At 47.7% G+C, this 18,371-nt stretch overlaps 2 protein-coding genes across 2 annotated transcripts; one reads left to right on the top strand and one right to left on the bottom strand.

The window, feature by feature from the left end:
* Nucleotides 1-554: 554 nt before the first annotated feature.
* Nucleotides 555-12,879, bottom strand: WDR93 (WD repeat domain 93). Its single transcript, XM_082061025.1, has 18 exons — nt 12,819-12,879; nt 11,702-11,824; nt 11,304-11,571; nt 10,308-10,503; nt 9,587-9,651; nt 9,267-9,345; nt 8,407-8,534; nt 7,871-7,909; nt 6,858-6,945; nt 6,063-6,246; nt 5,770-5,840; nt 5,233-5,319; nt 4,798-4,929; nt 4,114-4,330; nt 3,301-3,361; nt 2,404-2,560; nt 2,094-2,274; nt 555-1,053 (listed from the first exon to the last, which is right to left on the bottom strand). The coding sequence occupies exons 3-18, from the start codon at nt 11,565-11,567 to the stop codon at nt 936-938; spliced, it is 2,067 nt and encodes a 688-aa protein (XP_081917151.1). The 5' UTR covers nt 11,568-11,571; nt 11,702-11,824; nt 12,819-12,879; the 3' UTR covers nt 555-935.
* PEX11A (peroxisomal biogenesis factor 11 alpha) lies at nt 12,381-17,774 on the top strand. The gene is made up of 3 exons (XM_082061026.1): nt 12,381-12,498; nt 12,848-12,963; nt 14,526-17,774. Exons 1-3 carry the CDS (start codon nt 12,443-12,445, stop codon nt 15,089-15,091), a joined length of 738 nt encoding a protein of 245 aa, XP_081917152.1. The 5' UTR covers nt 12,381-12,442; the 3' UTR covers nt 15,092-17,774.
* The last annotated feature ends 597 nt before the right edge of the window (nt 17,775-18,371 follow it).

Below are 18,371 nucleotides of genomic sequence, written 5' to 3' on the forward strand. Positions count from 1 at the left end.
GTGTCCTGTGCTGCCTGTAGGAGGGATGCTTGTTTTTGACAATGTGCTGGCCATGCTCCTGGCCTGTTTTTGGCTAAGCATAGCTCTGACTTTTCCAAAACCCCAGTTTCTGTCCTGCTCCTCAGTGACATTAATTCTTGGCTCTAACACCAGTTCTAGCCTGACCTTAACCCAGCGAGCTTGCCTGCACATTTGCAGACTTCAGTTTCTAAGCAATCTTATCCCAAAGCTGCCTGTTTTGAATTCAAAAGAAACAACTGGACTGTGGAACAGCCTAGGTCAGGCCTGATAACGCTTTGCAGTGTCACTGCTGCTTGGCGCTGCTGTGCTCTGGAGGATGCCACCTTCATGGCGGATTTGCTGCCTGGTTTGAAAAGACCAGGTCTCTTGCTAAGCACAAGGATGCTGCTCTCTGCCCAGCTGGGTCAGAGAAGAAGATGAAACACACGGGTGAGCCCCAGCAACACAAGAACAGAACATCAGAATCATAAAATGCCAGTCCTGTGAAGAGCAAGAGACATTTACTTGAGAAAATGCTTTATTAATGAGGGGCATTGTAACATACCACATTGCTCTGATGCTCCAGGTCTATGGAAGGACTCAGAGATCCAGCACAAATCCTTCGCTGAACCACACAGGCTTGCCACCTCGATGGGAAGCCTTTCCCACCCCAAGGCTCCTCCATCAGCAATGTTTGTCTCTGAGGAGGACGGGCTGAACCCTGTTGGAACAGGCTGAGGGAGAGGAGAGAGGCATGGCACAGAGCCTTGTGGCTCAGCAGTGGCAGACAGGCAGCTATTTCAGATAACAAACTGCCCCAGGCTGGCAAGCAGCAGGATAGATTTGAATAGACTCGCTGTCAAAATATCAGTGCTGGATCCTGGGTCTGCAGGATGGTGATAGTGCAGAGCCTGGCCCACAGGATGCAAGGCTGACTACAGCTTCTTCTGTCCCTCTACCTTCTGTCTCTCCTTGTCCATGGCAGCTGCGTGTGCCTGCAGCCGACTCCAGTATTCTGGCGACAGTCCCCTGAGTCCTGGCAGGCTCTGCTGTCTAATGAGGGAAGAAAAGGTGGTTAAAACAATCCCAGCCGTTCCCCTGGTGCTCAGACAACCCTCCATAGCTCCCTGGAGCTCACTACAAATTAAGCAATTCAGACTTTGTGTCCAAAATCCTCAGTGATTCCCTAAGTAACCAGGGAGCAAGATACCCCTGGAGGTGATGTCTCCCTGTTTTTTCTGCTGTAAGGCAGACAAGAGTCTCCTCTCCAGCTTTATGAGAAGGAGGGACAGAACTGGTGGCTCATACCATACAATGAAACTTAAATAGCCACACAGCACCACAGGACTCACTCCGGAGACAAGACATGAGAGAAGGCTACCAGCAAATGTGTGCTGTAAGGTCAGACCCGCACCCACCTGTTCCACTCCAAATTGGAGAATTAAGGCATAGGGAAGAAAGAAAAACAACAACAACAATATTGACATGGATCTGGCTCCAGGTTCCCAAAACAATTCAAGGAAAAGGTCACCCAATAAGAGATGTCACATTGCCATCTAGTGACGGCATGAACTCAATGCATCAGCTAAGCTCTGCAACCGGCCTGAGTGTGCTGGGAACCTTCTCAAACCCAGAAACATTCAACACTAATCTTTTTAAACATCAAATGAATCCCGGAATGGAGGGGAGGAGCAAGGTACAGAGAGATCCCAGCTCTGCCTGGCTATGGGGCCAGAAGGTAGAGGCAAGTACTTAAGTGAGGATTGTATTCCCTGACAAACCTGCACAATCTGTGCTGTACAAAGGCACATCAGAACCAGCAAGACCTCTCTACCTGGAATGACAAGCTTGCCCCAGGCATCCTGACTTAAAGCTCTTAAGTTGTTCCAGGAAGGACAAGGGAGAGGAGGAAGGGTTCTGGGTGGCTCTCAGGAAACCAGCTACTTCAACATCAACCTTACCCAGACATAAATCTGTCACAGCACACAGAAGAACCCAGAAACTCCAGGGTGAAACCTTGCAGGGACCTGAGAAACACCATAGCTGACAATAACAAAGGTGCACTTACCTATGGGGCAGAAGGAGAACCTTACCTCTCATGTAAGAAAATGTTACATCTCTCAACCCATGGCAGGTTCTGCATGGATTTGAGTGGCAAACTGGGTTCCTTTGGGAAAGCCTCCTTCAATGAGTAGGAGTTGAAATCAAAAATAAAGATTGTGCTGTGACTGGCTGTGCTCTCTGCCAATGCACCTCTCTGCTGCTGCTTGTGTCCTAGACAGAAGTGAGAACCATGGGCTAGTGCATCAGGAGTCATCCAATAAAAAGAACTATCAAGGATCAGCGCACAGCTGAATGCACCCAGTGACCATGTACCTATGACTACTCCAAGGTGTTACCCACCTTGAAGCAGCAGGCACCAATTCATACTATCCACTGTGAACACTGGCTGCCAGGGAGATGCTACAGCATGAGAAGGTGGAGTACTGAAGCAGTAAACCATCTGTGATGTGGCAGTGTTCATCAGGGACACTGTGCCATTCCAGGAGAAGACCAGGGCCTGAAACAGCAAATTGACACTTAGAAATGGACATAAGAAAGGTGAAAGTATTTCCTGAAAGGACATGGAATGACATTCAGGACTTCACCTCTCCAACAATGGTGCTGTTTTCTTTGCCTGTTCAGTAGTCATAGGGCCACAGAAGATGAAGAACAGGCTGTGCAGGGAACTTGGACTGGAATTTCTGCAGGCTGGGATTGGGAAGGGCCAACAGTGCAGGTCAGAACTGAATTAGATCCAGAATTCTGCTCTAGAAAGCAGCTTTTACTCTTTTTTCTCACCATGCCTGAAAACTTTCTGAGGCCACCTGAAAGGTCTGGCTGGATTTGTGCTTGCAACTTCTCCTCACCATGATGCCCTCTCATATTTGACCCTGATGCCTGAAGCTTTGTGCCTGGACCTTCTCATCTTTGCAGATGGACCTGTCCATATGCAGAGGGCCTCCAGTGCCTCCCAACTCAGTGGTCAATTAGGGGACATCGATGCAAGGGGATTCTGAGTAATATCATAGAAGATAAATCCCTTGAGAGTTACCAGCTACATACAGGTCTGTAACTGGTGCAGGGAGTCCCTACGCTAAGAACAGTTGGAGGCTGGGAAAGGATGTGAAGGCAGCACCATATCTGATCACCCTGTTCTTTATCTTCCAGGCACTGAGTTACAGTCATTACTGGAAACAGAATCCTAGGCCAGATGGACCTGTGTTCTCACCCAGTTCTTAAGAGAGCTGTAATACTCACTGCACTGGGGAACGCCAGGACAGGCACCACAGCACTGACAGCAAGATTCGGATCTTTAGGCCTGTAAAACAGATTCAGCCTTATGCCACTGCTTTATGTACCTGTCACGTACTGAGAGGCTGTAATAGTGACAATAGTCATTTGTGGCATGCAGGCTGGTGTAAAGTTCCAGCCAAGCACCTTCCCTATGGAGACTAAGCCTCTCTTCTCCTGAGATGGAGTCCCCAAGGCCAGCCCCAGTGCATACCTGCCTAGGAGCTATGTTGGAGATACAAACCCCCTGCCTGCCATGGAGGCATGAAACCACAGCCTTCAGAGCAGCGGCTTCCCCAAAGCTGACCCTTCTCCTCAAACCAAGGTGACAAATGAACATAAAACTGATAGAAAGATGGCAAGAAATGCTTGTTCTGACTTCTATAGGGAAGTTATTCTGGCAAGGGCAGAAGAGAAGAAAGTTCCCCTGGGAACCTGGCAGTAACTGGGCTAGCTGAACATCAGCCCTAGGTCAGTACTACAAGCACTTGTTCTCTAGTGCATAGAAGAACCCAGAAACACCCCTAATTCTGATATAACCATTGGATTTTAGCACTGGAACTAGCTCCTAGCAAAACCACACTTGCTGCTGACAGCAGCAAAGCAGAGCTATCTGAGTAAAAGGAGCAGAAAGTTCTCTGCCCCACAGAAACCCGTGGCTCCCTGCTGGACCTGACCACTGTGCCACACAGTTGCTGTTATAGGAAAATAGGAAATTAGGATCTAATAACCTTTTTCAGTTGCTTTAGCTGGAGGAAGGTCTGTCAGAGTCTGGCTCACCTGTCTGCCAAGAGCGTGATGCTGGACTTCCCAGCCACGGGTGTTTTCACCAAATAGAAAGAGCTGTCTGTACACAGCACTAGGAGCTGCACAATGGGACAGGCAGGATCTGTACCAGGGCAAGGTGTCTCCTCACTGGCAGCTGTACAACTCTGCAAGAAGTGGATGCTACGGATGAGGCGTTCCTCTAGAATGGCAGTCACAGACAGCGGGTATCCTGGGGAGGCAGGAAAAAAAAAAATCCAACACAACAGTTGGGGAAGAAAAAGGAACAGGCAGTTTATCCAAGAAAAGCTTAGCTTGGACTGTGGCCTGCTCCGTAATCCTGATGTCAGTGATGGCAGCCTGGACTGTGATGCCACAGCAGCCTCGAAGATGACCCAAGTGTGCAGCAGCCAAGCAGTGACCGTCTCACAGCCTCAGGGCAGGACGAGCACCAGCACTCGCTGCAGCGGCTCACAGCCCCTGCATTGCTGTGCATGGGAAGGGTTCTGCCACGGCTAAGGCGGTCATGCTGCCTTGGCAACCTCTGGCCAAGCATCCCATGAAGAAGTGAGTCCTAACGATTTTCAGATTTGCTTGTAAACTCACTGCTGGTCCCTGTTCACACCAAGGCAGACTCCTAGGGAAGGAAGCAATTTATCCACTGTGATCCCAATACACAGTCCCAAAGGGCAAACTTACCTAGGCGTGTATCCCAAATAGTTATTGTTGCATCTTCACATGCCAATGCCAGGTAGCTGGAGCAGGAGCTGACAGCTGAGCACACAATTGGAGCTGCACATGGCCACACAACTTCAGGGTTTGGATCAGAATCTAAACAGAAGGACACAGAGATAACTGTAAGAAGGTGCAGAGCATTCTCTTTCACGGTACCAGCTTCTAGTTTCCCAACAAAACATGCACCATTCTGGGGTCTACTGCCAGAGTGGCTTCACTAAAAATACTGCCAACCTGTGCAACATGGAGCCCTACAATCCAGCCTAACCCACAAGATACAGGGCCGCTCTCCGTCCCATTCCTTATTTCCCTGAATCATGAAGATCTGGCTCAATGACAGCCACTGAACACTCCCACTCCCTACAGAGTACTCTGCTAGAGAAAACAAGACTTTCCTACCCGCTTTATCCTTGAGTGGATGGTTAAGTAAGTAGAAACAGAGATTGTGGCTCCCATCCCAGTGCACACTGATGCCAGCTGGAACATCTGGTACAGAAAAGGCGACAACAAAAGAGAGAAGACTGAGGACAAAGAAAGGAACAATCCAGGACACCAAAACACCATTGGAAAATTCTCATTAGTACTCCTTCAGTCTCCCTGATGAGACTTATAGAAACTCTGCTCACACAGAAATAAACTACAACAAACTCTCCCCTTGTCTGTTATTTTTACCTTACCTATGTGCCCCCTCATCTTTTTTGATGTTGGGGGGCTCTGTGTTTTTGTTCGTCTGTTGTTGTTTTTAACTATGGAGCTAAGTTTGACTACACGATGGTGACTGACAAGTCTCAGGGCTGACATTTTTATCCAGGCTTATGTCCTTGGAGATGCAATTTATATAGTGAACCCAAGCCAGAGCCATTGGCTCTATCTGCAGTACAATGTAATACAACAACATGCTTCATAGGTTAACGGCTTTTTGCCTGTTTGGATTACCTGGCTGTACTTTCATTTCTGGTTGTACTTGTAGGATCTGGCTAGGGAGAAGAAAATGAAAAGTAGCATGTCTGAAGAAAAAAAAAAAAAAATAGGAAGTAAGAAATGTATATAAAATAAATGCCTTGATAAGTACACAGCACTGCAACAAGATCTGGAATGGTTCTATCCCCCTGCCCTGAAGCCTTGGGATGAAGGAAGCAAAGCTAAGACAGGCGCTTCCACCTACACTTGAAAAAGTACCCTGTGTTGAAGTCTCATGGGCTGAAATCCTGCTTGGTTCTCCCTCTCACCTGGGGATCTCCTCCTTGTTCTTTCTCTCACCCTCAGTCTCCAGACACTCTGGATAAGTGCTGCAGAAGATTCGTTCCCGCTGCTCCCACTGGGAGTCCTTGATTAGGTGGTTGTAGCCCAAGCCAAGCATGATGCCATCATCCACTTTCTTCAAGGCATCCAAGGGGCTTTTAAAGCTACTGCCTGGATTGGGAACACAAAGAGAAAAGGCACAGCCCTGGAGGAGCAAACACCTTGGAGTGCTCAGCGGCACTTTGACCATCCCTCCTTCACAGTGACATTGTCTTGGAGAGGGACAGACTGCATCTTCCTGGTAGAAGTATTTAAACATCAAGAATATATTCTGTGTGACTTCCCATATCACTAGCCCATCTTCCAGTATTTGAAGGTAGGGACTAGAAGCCAGCTCGCTTTGCCTTTCTGTGGCATTCTCCCTCACAGTGTGCCAGCATGAGGTCCCCTCCCTCCTCATCCTCAGCATTTTCTTATGAATCCGGGCCTCAGAGAGGTGAACTAGGGGTTCAACCTCTACCCTCTCTAGCGACAATGAAGCCAAGGGTGTACAACACCCACTTCAAGACACTCTGACGTATTTTGTGCTAACAAAGGTGACATGCAAGCTGGTGGGCTAAGAAGCAACTTCCACTGCAGGATGACATAACTACAAAGACAGGTCAGGAAGGGACCAGGGAGCACATATGGAAACTGCCTGACCTGTTCTGCAATCATAAAGGCCACAATTCCTTTGCTACATGAAGGGGGATGCAGGTTGCAAGCACAGAATCAGTCCTGACCTGTAACAGGTTTGGGTGGCTTCACTTTCAGCAGCAGCACTGGGAGACTCAGCTTTGCATCAGCTTTAGTTGCAGACGCAGGAGACTCCTGCAACAGAAAAACATCACCCTGAGAACTGTATTGTGCTGCTATGTTTTCACCTGTTCATGGGTATCAAATGCTTCCTAAAGTAAGTGTATGCAAAGCTTGGCTGTTGGTTGACATTGCCTAGGAGATACTAGTTTTAGGCTCATTCTTTAGGCCAAAGCAAAGAAGCTTCAGGGACATCACTACTTTCTCAACAATATTACAAAGGATAACATGCCCAGACACCTCCTGTCTTTGTGCTCTAAATAACCTCTGCTTCTGATTCTGCTAATCTCTCTGAATTACTCTTGTTGCAGCACAGGCCTGGGTGGGGCACAGCAGGGCTCAGGAAAAAAAAAGTAAAAATTAAAAAAAAAGAAGAAAAGAAGAAATGGGACTAAAGGTTGCAGAGTGCTGCTGAATACAAGAACCAGATTTTACTTCAGAGAGCCAGGACAGAAGGAGGTCACGTAGATGCTTGGCTAGGAATGGAAAATCCTAACAGGGGACTAGCACCAGTGTGGCCCCACAGCCACCGTCCCACCCACACATGTTGACACTTGGCTAAATAGAAAAGATCTGGCTAAATAATCAAGCATGTCCAAGAAGGAAGAGGCAAGAACTTGGGTGGTTTACATGGAATCAGCAAAGAGGGAATGCCTGGGTGTTTGGTTTTGGCTTGGCCAAGTTAAGGGGCATGTTTGCCCTGAAGACAGTGCTGAGAAGCAGCTCCTGCTTGAATGGCCAGAAAAGTCTCTGCTGAGGGAGAAGGGAAGGGTTATGAGACAGGTATCACAGAGAGCTGGCTGGAGGTGCTGGGCAGAGGGTGCCTGTATCTTGAGAGGTAAAATCTAGCAGGGGGAAAGCAATGCAGGAGAGGGCTAAGCACTGACTCAGCACTTAAAATTCCCCCTAACAGCTCAGGACATTCATTGAAGCCAGTTACCTTCTCTGCAGAACCATCTCCTCGCAGCTCCAGACTTTTCTGCCAAAAGAAGCAGAGATGCCAGTGGTTAGCGCCCTGCTCAGTGGGGTTCAGCCATGACCCCACCAGGCTCCTCTTTTAGACAATCTAACACACAAACCCTGGTTCAGGGCTCCCACTTCCTTCACCTTCCCCCAGTGACATCAGGGAGAAGCCCTGTGGGAATACCCTCGCACGGGGCCTCCTCAGATGGGGCAACACTGCTGGGAAAGGAGGTGCCAGTTTCAGGGAGCGGCAGGGGGAACGTTAGCCCTGGGACCCAGGGAACCTCTCTGGAAAGTCTGTCTTGGGAGGGTAAACATGTCACAATAACAAAAAGGCCTTATGAAATGTGGGATGGGCAGCTGTAGAGACATATATTCCAGCCCCCTGGGCCAACAGGCTTGTTCAGCCTGTATCTTGCTGTCGCTGCCTGCAGGAGCAAGGCGTGGGGCAAGACTTGTAGGCAAAAGGGTATAAGAAAAAATAGCACAGTGGGAGATGGAACTAGTTTGTACCATAGATATGGCAGTTGACCTCCTCCTCCAGTGAGCCAGCCCTGCTGCAGCTCCTGAGCTCTTTTCCATCTCCTTCAGCCAGGAATCCTTAGGCAATCGGTAGATCTCCAGCCAAGCTTTTGTACTGTCTGCGTTGGGAAACCGCGTTGAGCAATTGGAGATGAGGAGAAAAGGTCTTTCAAGCAAGCAGCCTCTGTTATCTTACATCCTTAAAACAAGATCTGGATATTTTTTGGAATATAAAATCCCTGTGAACTCAATGCATCCCACCTCTCCTCCCACTTTAGGCTTAATATGCTTGACTGACACTGACATCTCAGCCTCCAGCTGAAGTACTTGAGGTCCCACACCCACCAAAGAAATGTCATAAAATGACTCAGTTAAAGAATTTGAGCTGTAGCCTCCGAGGTAAAGTAGAAAGTGACATAGTCTCTATGCTACATATCTCATTCTCAGCATATTTCCATGCAGATTCCACCAAACATGGGTGCAGAGAACCTGCCAGCATCAAATGGGTTGACAAAGGCAGCTGCCATGAAACAGAACATTGCAGCAAGGAGTTTGTTGTAGTGTTTTTAAAGACTGTCTCTATGCTGCTTGGCTTACACCTGCACAGAAAATTCATCAGGTCTACATTTTTGCAGTGTAAAAGAGAGCCATAGCAAACCAGAGGAAGAATTGAGTTTGGTACTTCTGGAGAGAGAAACCTGCATTCACTGAGCCTTCTGGGAGCTGGGAACAGCACTGACCAGTTCCAGACAGCTCACCCAGAACACATGGAGCATTTTAAAAGCATTGCTGCTGGCCCTTCTGCTTGAACACAACAGCCATCGCCCAACACACCATGTTCCCACACTTGCCTTGCAGCAGGAATCCTGCGTAATCACCTCCTGTGGACAGCACTACCTCCACACAAGTACTTCGCTTGCTGATATCCTCCTGCCAAGAACAACAGGCTGGTATCACAGCAAGATCACAAATTCAGAGAGCTCCGTGGCCTTACACAGCTCACAACAGGGTGAAGCCCAGACAGATTATTGGGAGAACAATAATAAATATTGGGCAGCACTTCTGGAGTGCTGCTGCCCATGACAGAAATTCCTGAGGCTTATTAGTACTCCTCATGATTGATTACTTACCAGCCTGTGCCCAGCATCTTTAGAATTAGCTCTGTACTTACCACTTCATTTAGGATTTTAATGAGTCGGAAGCTTTCCTTGTGAAAGCAGAAGAGCCAGACAAGCCCTGGAATAGAAATACAAAAGTAACAGCAGTAGGAGAAAAGTTAACAGATAGTAGTGGTGCTTTTGGGAGATGGCTGTTACAACACGAGCAGGAGAGTGAACAGGACTACATTTTTTTCCTGGACTCAAGCAGGAATATCCCACTGCTTCCAGCACTAAACTTTTGCTGGCTTCCTTATGCCAGCACCAGCATATGCTGAGTTGTACACAGAGATGGATAAACCAGTTTGAAAAGTATCTCCAGCAGAATTGAAAGGTTTCAGGTGAATCAACAAACTAACCCGTTTACCACAGGGCTGTGCAATTACAGGTGCTGAAACAAAGCATGGGCAGGAGTTCATACCTAGCCATGGTTCTTTCTGCCTGGTCCAAGGTGTTCTCAAAATTTACTGCACTTCATTCTCAGCTCTGCACCTGCCTCTGCTGCTCCGGAGGGAACACCAAACCCATACCTGCTACTGATCACAATGCCCTAAGACCATTCTTTCACCCTACAACCTGTAATTTAATGCCCTTTTATCAGGGCTTTCTAGGAAACCTGTCAGCCATTCCAATGTTCGTCCTGATTTGCCACTCTTCCATAATGCAGCTGCCAACTCTGCATCTCCAGAGCACAGCCATTCCCTGCTAGGTCAAGGAAATCCATGTCACACTAACCCATTTCATCCACAGCAAGCAGGATGTGGTGCTCATTCTCCAAATCCAAGGCATGGATGGCACAAATCTCTGTCTTCACTGCATCCCAAGCACAGACCTCCTCCCAGTTGAACACTGTGAAGGCAGCCAGACCCTCGGACAGACCAACAAAGATGTATTTTCCAGACACTGCCAAGCAATTGGCTCTTCCAGTTACCTACCAAGAAAGGGAAAACATGAGTGTATCCAGCTGCTTCCCCAGCACAGGACACATCAGCCATACCAGCAATATCCACCAACAGAAAAGGCTGATTTATTCTACAAGGGAAAAAAATTTTGCATGAACTTTCATCATAAGAGCAGGGGAGGGGATCTCATCTCTGCCACAGAGATTGTTCTGTGTTGGGAATGAGAAAGTCTGCTTCCACCTTCCCCTTCTGATAAACAGAAAGTGCTTTAAAGGCCAAGAACTCAGGAGCACTCGGTCCTCCCATGGCTAATGCAGAGCTGTGATGGGATGCTGAGCAGCTCCAGGCAACTGCAGAACCCCAGCAGACGCCAGTGTACCCTCCTGGATACCTCCATGTAACGCTGGGGAAGGCAGCGCTGCCCTTCTGCTCACACTGCTCCCGTTAGGGTGTTCACATAACCCAGAGCTGGGTTTGCCCATCTATATGCTCCTGACTAATTAACTTCTCCTTGACAGACAAGGGTGGAGCAGCCTGAGAAGAAGGTGACTTCAGTGCTGTTTAAATTCTGTTTCTCTCTTTTCAGAGAGGTGTCATAGATGGGTGGGAAGCAGAACCTGTCAGACAAGCTTTGAAGCTGCAGCTTTTTCAAGTGAATCAGTGCGATGGTGGTGGATTCCAAAGAAGGGTATGTACAGAGGAATGTAAAATCAATCGAATGGATATTCTCTAGAAAAACTGCTGTGCTGCTTATAGAATCATAGAATCATTTTGGTTGGAAGAGACCCACAGGATCATCAAACACTATCTGCTGTGAGGAGCTCTGTACCTGGAATTCAGCTGTGGGAAAGCATTTTGTGGGCTGGACCTTAAGTTTCTCCGCTTCTCGGAGCATCTCCCTTTTTTCAATGATTTCCATAGCATTCTCAAAAACAAGCGTGACCAGTTTGTTGACCATCCTGAAGGGCTGAGGCAACGCATCACGCTCTCGATCAGGATCCTGCAGGAAGAAATCTTCCTCGTCATCCTTTAGCCAGTCCTTTTCAGATGGTGGAGGAATCTCCAGGGGATGCTTCGGGATTTGCGCGGCCATGGTCCTGCAGAACACGCCCCAGATGCAGGAATCACGATAGATGCAGAAGAACGAAGAATCGTGAGATATCTGCTTTCATGAGGTAACAAGTGAAAATAAAAAGATTAATGATTTCTAAAAGGAAAGGGTGGTACCTTTCAGTATAAATAGCCAGAGCAATTCTATTCTATATAGCTCATTCCTACTTGCTGCATTGCTTCTGCTACTCAGGGGTTTTGTCCTGCTCTGGGAATATCAGCCACACAGATACTTGTAGGCTGCCTACAGAAAAAGGGAGCGTAAAAACTTTGGCATGAGTTTGTATAAGAATTATGAAAAGCATTTAAAAAATACTAGCTTGTTCTTCATTAAAAAATAAATAAATAAATAAATAAAATAAATTTAAAAAAAAAAATATATATATATATATAAAGGAAAAAACAACACTTTACTCGACCTGGCTAAAATCCCAACAAATAATTTGCAAAGCAGGTGATTTCACTGGGAGTTACAAACTTCATTTCCAAGCCACCGGGTCGCTTTCTCAGCCTTCCCCTCTGCGGCGGGGCCGGGGCAGCTCCCGGCGGACCCACCTCCGAGCAGAGCCGTGGGGTGAGACGGGACCGGGACCAACCCGCTCCCCTCCGGCCTCCCCGGGCTGAACCGCCGCAGCCGCTATCTGCGGGTCCCGGGCGCCGCGGCCGGGGGAGCCTTTAGCGGGGACACCCGCCCGGTTGTTGACGGTCGCCGTGGCAACGGCGCGGGGCGGCGCGGCCCGGCCGGAACCGCGCACCGGAGCGGAGGGTTCCGCCGGCGGGGCGGGGCCTGGGCGGAGCGGGGCGGAGCGGCCGCGGTCCCCGCACACCTCCCGCCGCTGCCGCCCTGCCACCGCCGCCATGGAGGGCTTCGTGGACTTTACCAACCGCAGCCAGGGCCGCGACCTGCTGTTCCGGTGAGTGCGGGGGCCAAGCAGCCTCCCCGTGCCGGGCAGCGGCCCCTGGGTGCCGGCTCTTGGGGGCCCCCCGTGGGGCAATGGGACCCGAGCGGGTCCCTCTCGCAGCCCCCAGTCGCTTTAGGAACGCTGCCCGGGACCCCGGCGGGCACCAGCCGCACTCCGCTCGCTGCTCCCCGCTTCCCACGGCCGCGGCCGCCCCGTCTGCGCTTGTGCCCCTTCCACGGGTGTCACCGGCCCAGGCGCTGCGGGGGTGAACTTAAGGACACGCTGTCCCGCTGCTGCCGTTCCTGTGGACTGCCCATGTGTCACCCGTGTACCGTTTTCCTCTTCTTTTTCTCCATTGCAGAGCCACTCAGTGCACATGTATGTTGCTTAGCTATTTAATAGAGCATAAGGCTGATAAAGAGAAGCTGGTAATGAAACTCAAGAAGTTGGAATCTAGCGTGAGTTCTGGCCGGAAAAGTAAGTACCTGGTGTCTAGAGCGATGAGTCCTTCTTCACTTGCCCCTTCCAACAGAACAGTTCCTGGCCTCACGTTTTCTGAGGTTAACTTACCTGAGCCACAAAACTTCTTTTAGTATATTCACAAAATTGTCAATGAACCTTGGCTTGCCAGGCTAGATAGGGACAAATAGACATTTATGGCTTCCTCAGCCTTCTCTCCTATCAGGCAATCTGAATTATTGCTGGGAAAACAAGAGAAATAAGTTAAGAGTCAGCTGTTGCTGCAGAGATCAAGTTGTCATCTCCACTTGGGGACAGACCACAAAGTTAGGACGCCAGGCTGGCTTGCTGTGCTCTCGTTAGTCTTTCCAGCTAATTGGTTGGGACGGCCTAACATTAAAGATCTTCATCCCAATAAAATCACCTCTGAAGGACCGTCCTTCAATATGGCTTTTTATATCCTACTTTGCATATTCATTTTCTTTAGCATTTATACTCTACTAAGTCATATACCCTTCCATACCCTTCTCACAGTCTAACCATATGCATCACTTCATTCTGTGTCACAGCTGTGTCCATTGTGGCTACGCTGTTGCTGTGGTTGTATTGCTTGCTTTCGGGTTGATCTTACACCTACTATCAATTGCTCAATCCTGGAACAACTTCAATATATGAGGCAAAGATTCTAATTTAATGTGTTACCATGGGTTTGTTTTATTTTTCCAGTTAGCTCCTGAGCATGGTAATTTCTAGCACAGTGGCCAACTGGTTTATCAGCATAGACATAATTCTCTTGCTTCTGCTAAACGAATCTCTAATAGACATCAGGCCTAAATTCAGGACTCCTACAGTTCCACTAAGCTTGGCTGCTGCCAACATCTGTCACTGTGACAGTGCAGCAGGTTCTGGAAAGTATTTTGCATAATATTGTGTTAACATTCACAGGATGAAACCGAAACAGTGCAGCGGATTAAATCAGGCTTGCCATATATTATAGCTTGAAACAGAATATACTGTTCCTTTTTGCAGGGGGCTACATGTACCTCTGACAAACTGATGGCTGAGGAGGGACTTGGGTCTCAGTGTGCTGGGCATGTGAATTACGAGCTCTCACAGAAGCTTAGCACAAATGTAACTCCTGGTTGCAGTGGGGTTAGTGCAGTAACATCTGCTCTCCACAGAGTTAAGTGAAGCCCAGTGTAGCGTAAAGCTGAAATTGGAGGCTCTGTTTGTGTCACATTTTGCTGACACGGACTCATTCAGGGCCATGGGTGATACTGGTCCAGAGGGCACCCACGTGCTGAGAGGAGAACAGCAGGAGAAGGCTCGTAGTCCACACTATTGACAAAATTCATGTGTAGGTCCTGGGCTGCTGCAGGACATAGCTGAGATCTTTACACCTTTCCTTGCTAATACAAGCTTCTCACACTGTGAGAAGAAAATGCTTGAACATACAAATGCCCAAAGCCTACTAAGGTTTTGAAAAGTACATGTGGACAGTGACATGCCAAGTTGTCCTGCGTAGGGCTGTCTCTGTAGTAAACACCAAGCCACACTAACTTTTGTGGGGTTTCTTGCAGTGTTCAGACTGGGCAACATGGTACACGCCTTGGTAGCAGCCAGGAGAACTACACAGCTGCCAGATGTGTTTCCTCGCTTCTGCCTTACAGCCTCCAACCTGAGCCGTGCCCTCTACTTCACCTGCGATGCGGTCCTGTGGCTGAAGAGCACCGGGCTCCAGCCTGACATCGATCAGCCAAAGTGGCAGAATTGGGCTACCAAGTGTTACTACTTTTCCGTCCTGTTGAATCTAGCCAGGGATTGGTATGAGATCTTCTGGAGGCTGGAACAAGCTGTGCAGGAAGAAAAGATGAAGGAGAATTTCTTCTGCGACAAACAGGATCGGGAACTAAACTGTGTGAAATGTGATGGTTTGCACGGTTTTCTCCTCCTCCTCTTTCAGATACTGAGAAGGCATCCTCCTTTGCTGCTGGACTTGGTGAAGAACGTCTGTGATCTCTCAGGTCCTTTGGACACGCTAGGGATCTACAAGACCAACCCAGGAGTGATTGGTTTCTGTGGTGTCCTCTCCTCGCTGGTGGGGATCCTCACATTAGCAAGACCACACCTGAAGCTGAAACAGTGACATAAAGAGCTGCATAGTGTGCAGTGAGCCAGCAGCTTTGATCCTCTGATAGGTTTTTATCCTCCATGCAGCACTTTCAAAATGAACATGTCTGACAGTAACCTCAAGGTTAATTTTGTGAATTCTACCCTTTTCCTTCCCTGTGTTTTTGCAGATGAGTTTGGTGCCATGACACACTCCTTAATGGAGCAGAGATGGAACAAGGCACAATAATATTTCACAAACAGAAACAAGACTTGGAACTTGCAAGATAAGGAAATATTGATGTTCCTATGTTTTAATACAGGGTTGTGAAATAGCTGCATAAGCAACTGTAATAGGTATATGACTCATAACTAATTGTATTTACACTGGAAAGCTGGAATTCACCAATCAAAGGTTCCTACAGTCAGATTTTCTATAGTGGGATCAGGCAGATTAGGTGCTGTGGTTAAAATGGACTGAACAAGTATGAGTGTTTGATGGGCTTGGGTCTCTGGATCCTGTTATCTGTAGGCAGTGGTTTGAATGCAGTGTGATGATAAGCGAAGAGTGGTGTGACCTGACCTTCCAATGATCTCTGTAACCAGCACTGGTGACGCTGGACCTGTAGTCTAGTGAGTGCCAACTTGTGTCCCAGTAAATCAGCACTTTCCTCTTTTCCTTCAATAATGTGAGCCAAGGACTGTTTGCCACTCACTCTGACTTCTCCAGCAGGCCACGGCTGAGGCTTTTGGTGAAGGACAGAGTGTGGGAGAAGCTTGTCTGGGTGCTGGTGATGCTGTGATTTGTAGGGAACTGGGTTTCCAAAGCTGTGAATCTGAAATCACTCACAAGCACTACATTTCCCATCTCACACGCATCTTAACTCCCAAACCCCTGTGATTCCAAGTGCAACAATTTTCCATTAATTGTATTGTGACAAGGAGCGTATTTTACTGTTATAATTTTATGTGAAATATTCCAGTATAATGAGGAGCTTTGGAACCTGCAGTTAAAGAGAGAAGCCTGGCTCAGAGCTCACCAAGTCAGAAAAGCTGCAAGGGTGTGTTTCTAGTTGTGTAAGCTCTGGAGAGAAGGGAATGGAGTTGATTGTGATAATATCAGAATCCCCTGTGAGAAGAAAATAATTACTGGACTTGGGCATTCATGGTTTAGATTTTCTTATCTGGTCCTGCCTATCCTTCCCTCCCATGACCACGAGATTTCTTGTGTGTTCCCTTGCTGGCTGAATGGGTTCTACCATTTGAAAATGCCTTGTGTTTGCCCTGCAACTGCACTATTGCTCATCACTTACCTCGCTGGGAATGGTTGCCTGGCAGTGTAATCTGGCTTGAAGGAGAAATGCTGTGTCCAGCTGTTGAACAGTTACATGGCATGCAGTCTTTCTTGCTCCTGACTTTGCAGAGTACCAGTTCTGACACTATCTGAGAAAAATTTGCACATTATGTGGGGGTTAAAATTGTCATTTTTCTTCATCACAGTTAGGCCTGTGTGTTCTGCTACTTTCTGGTGCAAGGGCTCCTTGTTTAATCTGTCAGGAGGTATGAGCAGAGACTACTCTAACCTTGACCAAGGTACTCTCTTATCATTTCTGATAGTGTCTGAAAACAAAAAAAAAAAGATAAAAGGTGCTGCTCTCCATTGTTAAAAGGAGAAGGCTGTGGAACTGAGTAGGCACGGTAAGGCAGTGCCCCAGTTTACCTTCAGTCTTTGTGGTCAGGCTCGGAATTATTTCCAGTTTGAATCTGAACTGTTCGCCTGCCAGTGGAGTGTTTGAAAACAAGATGTTGCGGGGCAGGCTGATTAAGTGTGCTTGAAGAGCAAATGTGGCCTGCAGCAGCTCTTCTTTTTAATGCAGAAATGAATGCCATTAAAAGTAGAGCATGCTGGCAGTTCAGACTGTGGTGGAGCATTACATATGGGGTGTGTTGTCTTCAGGGACTTCCTCTCCTCTTTAACAATGGAGTTGTTTTATTTCTTTACTCCATTTGCCTTCGAGCTCCTGGCAATGTGGGGCCCATCCCTCCCTTGTTCAGATTTGGTCATTATCCCTGTGTACACCTGTAAGGAAGGAACAGGAGTCTTGATGATCTGGCAGCAGAGGTTTGGCCACCATTTGTCTACAGAATTTCATCTAACGAAATGCATTTTTAATTCCTCTCAGGGATGCTCTCAGGTAAAAAATACTTCTTTCACTGTTTTGTGAGCTGATTTATCTTTTCCCCTTGTAGTTTGTAGGGAAAGGGAAATGCATTAACACACCGATGTGGCCTCTAGCCAGATATACCTCCCTATGCGCTGCAGAGGGAGAAGGGTGTTTTTTACCCTTGTGCCAGGCAAACACTGTGCAAAGCCATGAGCCGCGCTTTGGTGTTTCTCCTGGTGCGGATTAACAAGTACAGACTTAACCTGGGAGATGGGGCAGTGAATTTTCACCCTGTCTCAGCCTTACCTGTCCCTTTCTACATGACTTGGGTTGGAGCATACAGGAGTAACCCTCTTTACTGGATGTTAAGCACTAATATTTGCCTTCTGCGCCCCAGCTGGGGACTAGCAATTTAACGTTCTTTAACATAATGACTGAAGCCATAGAATCGTGATCAAATGGAGAAAATCCTTTTAGTGCCTTATTTGTTTTTTGTATCTGTTTCTAATACAGCGGTTGGAATACAATTGTTTGAACAGAAGAAATAAACTGAGATGAGCGTGACACTGTGTCTGTCTGTGTAACTTAGAAGGTGGGAAAAAGAGATGCAGAAGGAGGAATCCTCCCTCCCATCTCTGGCTTTTCTGAAGGGAGGAATGGAGTCCGGATAACCATTAAAACCAAGCTTACTGTTAGCTCCTATCCGCTGCGGTAAGAGCCTTGCAAACTTGGAAGCTCAAAAATGTCAGTTCCTGAACAATACATAAAGCATTGCATTCAGCAATGATTTAGCAAGGGTTCCCTTCTGAATTACTGGTCTCATGCACATTTTGTAATGGAAACAATTAGCAGGAGAGTGGTCTGTGTGAGATACGCAAAGTAATCTTCTACTCTGCTTACAGCCAAGGCCTTCCTATGTTAATACCATGCTTGGCATGATATTTGAAGAAGTGCGTGAACCACTCGGGATTCCCAGGTGAGTGGCAAGAACAATCAAAGCTCTAAAAATCAACATCTCCAGGGAGGGACTGAATGAACCGGTTCTGCAGAGGAAAGGTGCCTGGGGGAGGGTGAGACGTCTCCCAGTGTCTAAAAGGTTGACTGCTGAGAGGAAGGCAATAAATTGGTTTCTAAATCCATCTGAGAGGTAAA

Source organism: Streptopelia decaocto (assembly GCF_964273445.1).
Source record: "Streptopelia decaocto genome assembly, chromosome: 9".
NCBI classification, from domain to species: Eukaryota; Metazoa; Chordata; class Aves; order Columbiformes; family Columbidae; genus Streptopelia; species Streptopelia decaocto.

What these genes read in the sequence shown, in the direction of transcription:
- WDR93 (XM_082061025.1), bottom strand. Translation starts at nt 11,567, where the DNA reads ATGGCCGCGCAAATCCCGAAGCATCCCCTGGAGATTCCTCCACCATCT. An exon ending in TTAAAATCCTAAATGAAGTG is followed by an intron (nt 9,346 to 9,586) that starts GTAAGTACAGAG and finishes TGTTCTTGGCAG; the next exon opens with GAGGATATCAGCAAGCGAAG. An exon ending in ATCACGCTCTTGGCAGACAG is followed by an intron (nt 3,362 to 4,113) that starts GTGAGCCAGACT and finishes TCTGTTTTACAG; the next exon opens with GCCTAAAGATCCGAATCTTG.
- PEX11A (XM_082061026.1), top strand. Translation starts at nt 12,443, where the DNA reads ATGGAGGGCTTCGTGGACTTTACCAACCGCAGCCAGGGCCGCGACCTG. An exon ending in GGCCGCGACCTGCTGTTCCG is followed by an intron (nt 12,499 to 12,847) that starts GTGAGTGCGGGG and finishes TCTCCATTGCAG; the next exon opens with AGCCACTCAGTGCACATGTA. An exon ending in CGTGAGTTCTGGCCGGAAAA is followed by an intron (nt 12,964 to 14,525) that starts GTAAGTACCTGG and finishes GGTTTCTTGCAG; the next exon opens with TGTTCAGACTGGGCAACATG.